General features: G+C 43.0%; 1 protein-coding gene across 1 annotated transcript in view; it reads left to right on the top strand.

Annotated features, from left to right (window-relative positions):
* The first annotated feature begins 549 nt into the window (after positions 1 to 549).
* Positions 550 to 12,819, top strand: part of IPO7 (importin 7) — a 31,060-nt gene continuing 18,790 nt past the window's right edge. The window contains exons 1-6 of the mRNA XM_072337701.1: positions 550 to 784; positions 8,717 to 8,798; positions 10,252 to 10,405; positions 10,721 to 10,879; positions 11,807 to 11,963; positions 12,543 to 12,632. Of these exons, the coding sequence (XP_072193802.1) occupies positions 701 to 784; positions 8,717 to 8,798; positions 10,252 to 10,405; positions 10,721 to 10,879; positions 11,807 to 11,963; positions 12,543 to 12,632 (726 nt within the window). The 5' untranslated portion in view covers positions 550 to 700. The remainder of the gene's footprint in view (positions 785 to 8,716; positions 8,799 to 10,251; positions 10,406 to 10,720; positions 10,880 to 11,806; positions 11,964 to 12,542; positions 12,633 to 12,819) is intronic.

Genomic DNA, 12,819 nt, shown 5'->3' with positions numbered 1-12,819 from the left:
TTGTAGCATTTTGGATGATATTGAGTCTACTGTATTTCACATTCACTTACATTTTGGGCAGCATCCCAGAGCGGCACGTACTGCAGATCTAGGCAGTTTGTAGAAGAATCTTATACGACACCGTGTCCTGAAAAGCTGCTACACCGCCACTGGGTTCTGCAGGACCTGTATGTTTCCTAGGCTTATGTGGCAAGACAGCCATTCGCCGCTGCTTCACCGCTTACATGTATAAAAGGGGCACTCATTTTCACACCTGCAGAAAATAATGATGATAAAAAAATCACGGGTTGTAAGCACTAAGAACGCAGCAGCGGTGAGGGAAAGTGGGGAATCCAGCTCTTAGTCCAGGAACGATCACTTCTGCAGACTTTTTCTCTTGGCGGTGTCACCCGAGCGTGCAACAAACCCGACTGCCAACAACGACGAGCCCGACCCCGGAGGAGGCGACGGCGGCTCGCGGCCTTCCGCGCTCCCTGAGCTCGGCTACTACAGCTCCCGTGGGGCCGCGCGGCGCGGGGCGGGGCGCGGGCGGCGGAAGGGCGCCGCTGGCTGGCGGGCGGGCGGCGGCGGGGGCCGCTCTATCCGGGCCTTTGGCGCTTCCCTTCCTTTCGCGCCGGCGGCCGCTGCGAGGCGGCGGGTCCATGTGCGCACGGCGCGGCGCGGCCCCGGCTCCTGCCCCCCGCCTCCCGCCGCCGCCGGCATGGACCCCAACACCATCATCGAGGCCCTGCGGGGCACCATGGACCCGGCGCTGCGGGAAGCCGCCGAGCGGCAGCTCAACGAGGTGAGGGGAGCCGCGGGGGCCCGGGCCGGGCGGCCGCCACGCCGGAAGGGGCACGGCGCGGGCGGCGGGGTCGAGGCGGGCCGCGGGGCAGGGCTCGGCCCGGCGGGGCGGCGGAACGACGGGTGGGGGCCGGGGGAGAGAGGAACCGGGCCGGGCCGGGCCGCCCGCTCCCGCAGCCCGTCGCCCTCGGGCCTGCCTGCTTTCCCCGCTCAGGCTGTAGGGCCCCGCCTGGTGCCGCGGGCCGGGCCGCGGCGTCCCTGCACGTGGCGGCGGAGCTCGGGCCGGGCCGGGCGGGGCTCCGAGGGGGGAGCGGGCGGCAGCGGGCCGTCTGCATTGTGCCGCTGCTCGGCCGGGGCCGGGGACCGCGCGGAGTGGGGATCGCGGCGGGGCGCGGACGCGGGGCCTCGGGCCGCCCGAGGTACCTGCGGGGGCGGCGGAAGGCGGCTCTGCCTTTGGAAGGCCGCGACGGGAGCGGGCTGCGGGAGCCCCGTCGCTCCGCGTTCAGCTCACTCGGTGGGCGAGGGGCCCCGCGTTGGGGTTCACGGAAATCCTTCGGGCTCCGGGCCGGCAGCGTGGCCGAGCTGGGTGTGCTGAGCGGGTGTAGCAGCAACACGTGCCCGGGAGACGTGGAGAGAGAGGCGATGGCGCTCCGGCCCAGCCCTGTCATCTGCTCGCACCGCGTGCCTCTGTGCTGCGGCCTAACAGCTGGCGAGCCCTGGTTCCGCGGGCTTGAGGAGACAGCTGCCTTCTTGTTTCGTTTTACCTGGGAGGTGAAAATTCCTTCTTGATGAAACCCAACCCGTGCTGCTTCTGGACGTCTTGAAGAAAAGGTGCTTTAGTGGTTGGTGTGAAGGGGAGGGGGCTGAAGGAGGAGGTGAAGGGTGAGCCTGCATGGCAGCTCCCGCTGTGCTCTGAGCTCGGCCTTTCCACACACGTTTTCCTTTGTCACCCTGGAGCAGACCTTGGGCCTACCACGGGACGTCCAGCACAGCCACAGCCACTCAGCTTGACTAAAACTGGCCCAGGCATTCTGCTGGCAGCAGGGAACTTCCAAAAACTGGAAGTACAACTTGTCGTACTGGGAGTGTGTAACTGCACCGAATGGCTGGAAGTCATTCAGTTCATGAGTTAGACACGTCTGAAATCCATAGCTGTAACACTACGTGATGATTAGATTTGTGTTAAGCAGTTGGCTTTCTTCTCCATATATTTCTCTTATTAAGTATTGTCAGTGGTTTCTATTTAAACCAAAAGCCAAAATAATGCAGTGGCTTATAAATACAACAAAATACATGAAATCTTAATCTGACTCCAATATGGGGTTTTTTATTCTGTGCGTGTCAATATCTATATATAGTAACTTACTTCAAATCTATTTCAGCTATTTTCTGCAGGTACCGAGTTGCTGAACGTGCAGGAAATTGCATTCTCTGACAGTCAGGTTCTTTAGCAAATGGCTGATTGTTATGTGAAGGGCTGTGCTCATCAGCTGTCTTCTAGTCATGTTTCTGAATCAAAACGTGGTATTAAACTGGAATAAAATCCACATACATGTGCCCTTTCAAAAGCACCAAACATCAGTGAACCCTTGACTAAGAATTCTTTATTTGAAATGCAGCCTTGCTGATCTTTCACAGGCCATTTGTGATAAAAAATTTAAAAACAGCCCAAACTACAGCACCCTAAATCTGCAGGATTGGTACATGTGTAATTTTATTCACTTTCATGGTCTTGTTTTACATGGAGTTAATGAAATCAGTTTGTTTTGCGTTTGCTTGCAGGATACTACTCTGAATTGAACTGTTAGAGCAGTTGTGTCATCAGTTAATACTTGATTATGTCCTCACTTTTCTGCTGAGATGAAATCCTACAGCAGTGAGTAATCTTGCAGGTGGCTAGGGACAGAAGAACACCTTCATAATTTGACTATTAATTGTCCTTGGTTGACCTTTTATTGTATCCTTATTTTGCCTGTAGTGTCTCTGTTGAGCTGTGGGGACCTTTCAGTAGGAAAATCTTTTACCTTATCAGAGAAGAATGAGCTTCAGCCAGTAATAGATATTTCTAATTAACGACGAGTTAAATATCTAGATGTGTCTACATTGAATCATATCAGTCAAGAGTTGAGAATGGGGTTGAATTGTGTGAGTGTTGATTTGTCCAGACCTTGTTATTTTTCCTTTGACCTTGGCTAAGTCATGTATTCTTTTATTCTTCTTTCACTACATTCTGACAAGTTATATTGCCTGCACTTAAAGCACAGTGAGGACTGTGAGCTGAGATATGCTAGATGTAGGCAGCTCAGGGCTCTCCGTCTCTTTGGTTTTACTTTCTTTAATGAGATAGGTTGAAGTGAATGATGCCACTAGCCCTTGTGTGCAGTGTGTAGCTTCCAGCTTCTCATAATTTCCAGCTAATGATACGCTGTGTGGTGTTTGCTTGTCCCTGTGCTGTCTTACAGAGGAGGTAGAATTTTACAGGGCCTTAGGACCACTCTTCCAGTAAGCTACTGGAAAGCAGCAGGAGGACTTTATTGCCTTTCAAAGCCGTCTTTGTATTATGCTTATAAAGTGCTTCCCAGAAGCGATGATGAAAATAAATATCTTTAACTATGCAGCTGTGGAGTGACCCCTGAAAATTATGCACAGCTGCTTCATCCCTTAATATCAACGTATTTGTAAAGATGCTGCTGTTAGATAATACTTGCCTTGCAGATTTCTTCTCTGCGGCTCAAGAGAACTGATCATATAATGGATCAATACACTTTGTATTTGAGATTAACCCCAGTGTGGATGAGCTGCTTTTCAGAGGAGCTATCCAACTTCTCTGAGAAATTTTCTTTTTATTCTTTAAAGAAAAGATAACCCCAATCACTCACAATGTTTTGTACTCCAAAGCTTAGCTGAGTTCAAGGGAATCTTTACCCTGTTGCTCCATTGAAAAGTGCCTTTCAGAAGTTGCATCTACCCTTTTTCATGTTCTGATACAAGTGATAGTAAAGAAAAATGCTTGAGCTTGTGAATGTGTCATCATAGTGTGCAATCTCTTAAACAGGGTGTAGCATGACCTCATGTAGTGCCTTTTATTGTCTGCTCAGGAGATCAATGCCTGAGGAATGGATTGATGAACTAAAATGATTGGGCTCTTAACTATTGGGAACTTCGCAGTGAAGAGCTGTCCAAGGGGAAAAAGCAAGTTCCGTACTACATTCCTTCAACTCAGGGATTTCAAAATACTGACATGCGATGGTTTTGAATGCTTTGGGGGAGGTATTTGTAATGTTTTTTTTGTTGTTTTTAAATCTAGGAGGTATAACATGATCTTCATGTATGACACCTACAGCTGTACACTATAGTGTATCTAAAACCAAAAGCAAAGCATGAGTTCCCTGGCTCTGTCTGATCACCAAATCATGGCTGCTTGGTGGAACTTCTTAGCATGACATTTTTATGAAAGTGCATGATAATTTTCTCCTATTTCCATTCCCCCCCCCCTTTTTTTTTTCCCCCATTTGTATGTTCTGGTGTGTGTCAGATGAGAGATCTTTTGCGAGAGGCTGGATTTAAGTTGTGTATGCCAAGGCTGGTCCAGGATCAGAAATCCCCTTGGGAGCAGTGAGGAATCGAGGCAGTGTTGCTGTCACTAGGAAGCAGCTGGATGCTTGAATCATGCTAACCAGAGCGAGGCAGAATCCTAGCAGACAAGGGTGACTTGTCCCTTTCTTATGGCTTAGCGAATGGTTACTGTATGTGCTTAGCTAACTTTTACAAAGAGCACATTTCCTTTTTCCTCTGAATTGAAAAGTAAATAGATTTCAGAACTTGCGGACAGCTCTCTGATGAGATGAGCATCAAATGCATTTGCCAGATTTGATATGCATGCATGTGTTTTTAGTGGATCTTAAGCTTTATTTACATATGCATTGCAGCTGTGCAAGAGGTGGTGAAACCAGCTTGCAAAAACCTGAGGTCAGAATGACTTCCACACCTGCTGAGTTCTTAAAAAAGGATTGAAAGAGTGCTACAGAGGAGTCTGCTGATTCAGCATGGCCTTACAGTTCCTGACCTTACCTTTCTATAAAAAAGCCAAGCTGTTTCATCTCAGTGTAATAGCTGTGTGTTCACTTAGTGCTTAGTGCTGTTACAGCCTAGATAAAATACTGTATTCTTCAGAATTGGAACCGAGAAACTGTATTTAAATTATGGATTTTAGCTCTTTAAAAAATAAGTTATAGATTTTATTTAAATATGTGCTAATTTGAATAATAATTTGAATAATAATACAACCTAAGGTTCTAGTTCAGCAACATGTAGTATATATCTTATTACTATTCTCTTCTGCTTTTTTTGCTGACAGCTTAGGAGATGCTTTATGGAAGGACAGAATTGAGGGGCTGGGAGGGACCTCTGGAGATCATCATCAAGTGTAACTCCTGCTAAAGTGGGATTCCAACAGCAGGTTGCACAGGAAAGCATCCAGTCAGGTTTTGAATATCCCCATAGGAGTCTCTACAGCCTCTCTGGGCAGCCTATTCCAGTGCTTCACAACTGTTACAGTAAAGAAGTTTTCACTTGTGTTCAGATGGCACTTCCCGTGTGCTGGTTTGTGCCCGTTGCCCCTTGTTCTGTTGTCAGGTGCCACTGAAAAGAGCCAGGCCTTTTCTCTTGCTCCCTCACTTCAGATGCTTATAAGCATTGTAAGATTCTCTTTCAGTCTTCACTCCTTCAGGCTGAACAGCCCCAGGTTTCTCTTCCTTTCCTCATACAGGAGACACTCCAGGCCCCTCATCATCTCTGTGGCCCTCTGCTGGACGCTCTCTAGGAGATCCATGTCTTTCTTGAACTGGGGAGCCCAGAATGGTTCACAGTGCTCCAGCTGTGGCCTCACCAGGGCAGAGTAGATGGGGAGAATCACCATTCACCTGCTGACAATGTTCTCCTTCATGCTCCTTGGAACACCATTCTCCTTGGCCGCAGGGGCACACTGCTGACTTGTGGCCACCTGTTGTCCACCAGGACACGCAGGTTCTTCTCTGCTGAGCTCCTCTCCAGCTCCCAGCTAGTGCTGATGCACATGGTTGTTGCTTTCCAGGCGTAGGACTCTTGAATCTGCAGATGCAATTGATATCTAGGAAAAATGTATGGAGATGCTTTCAGCTGTGATTGAGCTTGTTGTTTTTAATCAGTTAATGTCATACATGCTTTGTGTGAAATATAAATAATTGTGCTATTAGAGAAGAATGTCTTTAGTGGGTATCACTGGGGGGAAGAAGTGCCTTTGTGCATGATAATGAACTGTTGGTAGTTCTGCATGCTATCATCTGGTTTCTTTGTACTTGGTACATGTTTCAGATTGAGGCTGGCATGACACCTCATAGGGAAATTGTTTTAGCACATGGCTTGCAAACCAGCTTGGCTAGGAAAAATCTGCAGAGAAAGATGAACAAAGATTGTAAGTTCTGGAATGCTGATATTAACAGACAGTGGTGCAACGTTTGTGGTCTGATAGAACACATTCCTCAGACAGTGAGGCTGCATAGCAGAGATTGCTCTCGGGAAAAGTCCCCGGATTCTTTGGCTCTTAGACAACAGAAAGTCATACTAGTGACATGGCACATTGGAAGATTAGTAACGGGGAAGGACTTGAGGTGGTTTGTTTTTTTTTTTTCAGTGCTGACTTGCATGTTGAGAAATAGACCCATGACACAAACTTCTTTCTGCAATTATCATGGTTTTCTTAATTTCGTATCTATAAAAGTAAAGGGTGCTTGTAAGCAAGGAGCATGAGAATAAGGGAGAAGGTTTTACCTGCATCACAGGTTCAGTCAGAAGTTGCTTCTGCTCTCCACGCAGTTGGTGTGTACAAGAGAAGCCGTTGTGAAATGGTGGTTTTAGTTGTTGTGTTCTGGAGCCTTGATAGGTCTCTGTAGACCAACACTAATTGTCAGTGCTAGGTGCTGGTTTTTTGTTTGGTTGGTTTTTTAATCGTGGTGTCAGTGAAGTCAAACACAGTGTCCTGAAGGCCAGCCATCTCTGCAGTATAAAAATACTAAAGATTAAAATAGCTGAAATGCATGTGTGTTCAGTATTCCTAGCACCATAGATAGAAAATCGGCACCTATGCGTTGTTCTAAAATTAAGTCCAGTTGTTTCATCTGAATGCCAAGGCTCAATGTTCTTAATAGCAAAGCAAAACAAGGGAGCAAACAAGGAGTTTTATGGTACCTGGGCTTTCATATTCCCACTCAATATGCGCATTCCCTTTATGGAGTTGTTCTCTCCATGTTTCAGCCTCTCTACAAGCATGTTGGTTTTGATGGAGTGGGAAAGCTCAGGGTGAAGAGGTGGGAAGTTCTTTGTGTAGAATGCACAGTGTTCATGGAGCTGTGTGTGAATTTTGCTGTAACCGAATGAATTAATAGGATGTTTTAAGTGAAAAGTGCAAGTTACTTTATATGCCAGTTGTATTAAAATCGCCAGTTATTTCTATCCTGAGTCTGTGCTTTGAACCAGTAAAACTGAGAGAAGCACATCCCTGTGATTGGTTGGTGTGTGATGCCTGAAATGTTAATAAGGAAGATATCTGTAAGGTCTGGGGAGACCAAGGTAATGGCATAAACGTTCTGGTTCTGTCATCTCAGATCATTTAATAGTTCAGAGGATGCAGTGAAAACGAAGGAGTGGCGATGCAGTGGCACAGCTGCCCGGGGGGGTGGTGGGGTCACTGTCCCAGGAGGTGCTCAAGAACTGTGCAGATGTGTCATGGAGGGATGTGGGCATGGTGGGGATGGGCTGGCATTGGTCTTATTGGTGATCTGTTCCAACCTTAAAGGTTCTAGGAAAATAAACTAGTTTTAATACAGTTTGTGTTTTTAGGAACTTCTGTGGCTTGCTGCAATTACAGTCTCAGTCCTGATTTATTTTTTTAATATAGGGAAGATTATCTGGAATTAATTCAGTTAAATTGCAGTGCGTGGCAGTCTTGTTGTACATTGCTATCTATTTTAGTTTTGGTTTTTTTTTAAGGCACTGAACATTTCCTTATTCAATTTTTATGCTCATCAGTTCTTTGTCAGTACTTAAGCAGCTTATTATTTATTTTTATCTTTTAATTGCAATATAGTTACCATTTGTCACAAGAAAATGGAAGGAATGCTTTGTTTTCAATGTTCTTGGATTAAATACTTCCCAAATTCCAAACATGAAATGCATTAAAGAATTTACAATACTAAAAAGACAGTTAAATTTATCCTACTTATAAAGAAGGACATCACTTTTCACTGTAAGTTTGTTTTGAGCATCGTGTAATACAGCCTTAGTCATAGGTGAGTTAAGAGTTATTGAAACTGCATCCTTTCATCAACAATTCTTAATGCTTTTAAGTACAGGAGTACTCCTATTGGCATCAGTATTAGGGGTACGATGAAATACTGTGCTGAGTTAGGGTATGTGTTGCAGGAGAAGTGCCTTTTAGTGCCTCTGAAGAAAAAGGAGCTGAATAGTCCTGGAATTGTATTATATTACTATATTATAATATTACCAACAAGTACATTTTACTTAAAAATATTCATTTATTTACTTGACAGTTGAAAACAAATACATATATTTTTTTTCATTTGGAAGCGTATTTGCTTCTTGAGGATGTCAGAGATATCAGAGGGACTTGGGCCAGAAAGATGCATGCTGACGTTGGTGTCTCTTCTTCCCAGTGTATCGAGGCACCCCATACAAATAAGTGTCGTGGTTGGACCAGGTGCAAGTGTTGCTGATGTGGCCTTTCTGAAATTGGTGGATTTTTAGTGTACAACATTTTAGTATCTTGGGGCAAATCTTCAGTCAAATTAATTCTTTGTTGAAAATCGAAATAAAGTATTAGAAGGGATGAAAACTTAAACTATGAGTGTGCTAATTTGTAACATTTTTGTGTTTACAGGCTCATAAGTCAGTGAACTTTGTTTCAACTTTGCTTCAGATCACTATGTCCGAGCAACTGGATTTACCAGTGAGACAGGCAGGCAAGTCTTTAAATCCTTTTACGTTGTTTCTGCTGTATTGGTGTGCACACAGCTACACACGCAGATATTGCTGAGGAATTCTAACAGTATTAATTTCAAGCACCTGAAAGTCAGGGGGCATCAGAATTAGGGTCATCATAACTTCACCTGGCACCATACACTAGATTAGATGGGGAAGAGAAAGAAAAGGTGGCTGACTCTTAATTGAAACTCAGTTAATTTGCACAAGTCATCAGTAGAATTCTGTTTTGAGTATTAACAGCTCCAAATATCACCTAAAGGCTACTGTGATTACTTGATAAAGGTTTCTGATACAATACTGTGGGTTCAAACATCTCAGGAGATAGGATCTTGATCACTTATTTGGGTTTTCCAGGTAATAGATTATTCCATGTTGTAGTGTAAGCCTAATTTCTGTTTTTTGTCTTGATGCTTGGGGACAGTAAGCCTTAAGGTTATGTTAGGCTTAATGTATGTGTGAAAAAAGGGGGAAGTTTGAAAACCTCTGAAAATTCCACCTTGATGTAAGCTAATTAAAAAATAAAGCAATCCATAGAGGGTGGAGATAACTTATACAGCACACAGCTTACAAACAGTGCGTGTTTTGCAAAGCAATTAATGGTATGATAAATCCCACTGAGGGCACTCAAGTTTGCATCGCTTCAGTGTTGTCACAGCACGTATCTGCAGGTTGTTTTGTATCTTGCAGATCCTTTCAGAAACTGTTTGCTTCTGACTCTTCGGAAGATAGATGTGATGTTTGCAAAATGAGTTTTCTTTATGGATTTGTATATAGAATTAGATTAATATTAGTTTGTAATTTGAGATTTCCTGTTGCCTTTGTCAGTCTGTTTCTTTTCAAGTGCTGTAAACTGCTCAGACAAATAAGCAGTTTGGATTTGGTTGTCAAAAGGTAAAAGCAAGCGATTGTGCCAGTGACCCAATAGATGCAAAGCGCTATGGCTTGTTACCTTAGTATAAAGGAGCTCTCTTTCAACACTTACACTTGTACTAGGGACCTAATTTTTTGTTTGTTTTTGTTTGTTTGTTTGTTTTTCACTTGGAAAATTCATGGAATGTTTTAGGTAGTCATTGGTATTAATTCTATTTGATCAGTTTTAATGAAAGTAGTGAGAAAGGATTTTTTTCAGTAGCTTACTGCTAAAGTGTTATACAAGCCTTATATATGTAACAGAAGGAAACAGCGTTTAGTATTTTCATGTGGATACACATTATTTACGGTACTAAATATCAAAATATGTGGAGAATTATCAATACAGCAAATTAGTACGTTGATAATTTGTATGTTTAATGCATTATGGTTCTCCTTGTTCGAAATGGTCAATGCGGTGATCATGATAATCAGTTTTGTTCTGGAATAGATTTGTCTTGGCAAAATGAGTGTTCATTTGATATTTTGGTTATGAGCTGGTCTGTTACTTTTGTCTGACAGGGGTTATCTACTTGAAAAATATGATAACCCAGTATTGGCCGGACCGGGAAACTGCACCAGGAGAAATTCCACCTTACTCCATCCCAGAAGAGGATAGACACTGTATTCGTGAAAATATTGTAGAAGCCATTATTCACTCTCCTGAGCTGATCAGGTTTGCAGTTTGTGCCTGTTTCCAAATTCGTTACCGTTTCTGACTTTTTTTGTGTTTGTTTCTTCTTTTTACACAACTGACATAACCTGAATGCGTGTGGAAACGTACTGGTACAAAATCCTCCACAATGTGAAAGTCAGCCCCCTGTCACTCCATTTTTTTTTCCTTCAAATGAGCACTATTAAACAGAAAGTGTGGGACCTAAACTTTCTACTTAAAGAAAATATGCTTGAATTAAAATCTTAGGCAACGTGAATTGTTTCAGTGCCACAAGAATGTTATTAATTATTTAATCATTGTACATTTGATTTCTAGAGTACAACTTACTACTTGTATTCATCACATTATCAAGCATGATTATCCTAGTCGTTGGACTGCAGTTGTGGAGAAAATTGGGTTTTATCTTCAGTCTGACAACAGTGCTTGTTGGCTCGGGATTCTTCTGTGTCTTTATCAACTTGTGAAAAACTATGAGTAAGTGGTGTTGTTTTGTTTTCTTTTTCCTACCATATATAAGAGCAGAATGTACATGTTTATATCTCCTGTGTACCGCATACATTTTGCAACAGTGTAAAGTTGCATGTAGGATGGAGCACAGGTTGATAGACATCTAAATTTAGACAATGTTCTTGCTGTTTTGCAGAGTTAACACTTGAGTTAATAAGGACTTCCTTCTTAACAAATTAAAAGTTTGGGAAAAGATTTACAAATGTGGCTTCAATTTAATTCAGAAGTGTTGAATATTTGGGAAAGGGAATGGAGCTTTCATTTCAGATAGGCATGGAAACATCTGGGGCCCTACTTCAAAGGGTGTTGCAATTGAAGCCGGCTGCGAGTCTGTCACGTGCTCTTCAAGCCTACATTCGGTTTGTTAGATGTGGGCAAATTAGATAGCAAGATGTGAGAGACTTTTCGGTTTGCGTTCTTCGGTGCTGGTGAAGCAATCCAGCTTTGGGAAATGTTTCTGATGAAGTGTGAACCCCGATAGATGCACTTGTAGAATTTTATGGACTAGCCCGACATCTGCCATTTCTGGCAATAAATGTGTTCCTTTTGCTTGCAGTTTCTGTAGTGCTCTGACTGTTTTTTCACTCTAGTAATGGTGTGGCAGAACGTGATTTAGTATTCGAGTGTGCAAATTGACAGGAATGCAGTACTAGCAGAAACATCATGTGGATATATAATGGAGTAACAAACTCCTTTGGTTTTCCACTTGCTTTTTGGTTGTAATGTTCCCTGGCTATAGCTTTACTCTAAGTTCTGTAGCAAGAAATACTTAGGACTTTTTAACCACACATTGTTCTGAACTGTAATATAACCTACTTGTATCTCCACTGGGGAAAGCATAGAATTCCAAAACTGTCTGGAAGGCCTATAAAGCTAGCTGTGCTTTATCTAAAGGTACAAGAAACCAGAGGAGCGTAGTCCTTTGATAGCTGCAATGCAACATTTTCTACCAGTTTTGAAGGATAGTTTCATTCAGCTCTTGAGTGATCCATCGGATCAGTCTGTCCTCATCCAGAAGCAGATCTTCAAAATATTTTATGCCCTTGTCCAGGTAAAAATAAATTTTGTGTATTTTTTTGAGTGAGTAATTTAAAGCAATGTTAATGTTTTTCTTAAAGTAGACTGAAATATTAATTAGATTAGTTGTGGCAACTTATTTACATTTACTCAGCTGTGGTACGAGTCACAAGTATTTTAGGATCATAAACTGTGCTGTAAAATCAGTGCTGTACTTTTTCCTGGTCTGCATTTGGCAGAAACGTACTCATGCTCTCCCCTAAGCTGCAGTGTTTGCTACAAAACCATTGAAATTACTTTTCTAAAGGCAGATAGAGGCCAGCCTACACAGGTTTGCCAGTGCGAACGTAAGGAAACTGTAAATGTGTTAATTGCTTCAGAAATCAGTGTAACATCTAGTTAAGTAGTACCTTAGTGCTTCATAAGCAAAATTGCAATGAAGATTTCTAGCACAATTGAGGATATTGGGGGATGTGGTCTAGATTGATTTAAGTTCTTGCTTTCTTTAAAGGAAACTAGGTGTGGACGTAGACTTGAAAGAGCTAAATTTCAAACTGTGAATGTAACGTTATTTTCGAATTGCTTTGTAATTGTTGTCTTTATTTTGAATAAGTACACGTTACCTTTGGAGTTGATAAATCAGCAAAACTTGACTGAATGGATAGAGATCCTGAAGACTGTTGTTGATAGAGATGTACCCGCTGTAAGTGTCTTTTGACTATTATCTGTTTAATCTGAAATCTTTTTCGCAACAGATAGTCTTTCTGTGCGTATTTCTCAATGGGCACTAAGAAAATAATTTTAAAATGAACAGGATATTTTAAACAGGCTAGATGAGTTTTGAAAATAAGTAGCTTGTGCAGGAGTTCTGTTCTCAATTTGTAGCATGA

This window comes from Excalfactoria chinensis, chromosome 5, assembly GCF_039878825.1.
Source record: "Excalfactoria chinensis isolate bCotChi1 chromosome 5, bCotChi1.hap2, whole genome shotgun sequence".
Classification (NCBI taxonomy): domain Eukaryota; kingdom Metazoa; phylum Chordata; class Aves; order Galliformes; family Phasianidae; genus Excalfactoria; species Excalfactoria chinensis.
Note: the sequence above shows the minus strand (reverse complement) of the source record. Positions and strands in the feature narration are given on the sequence as shown.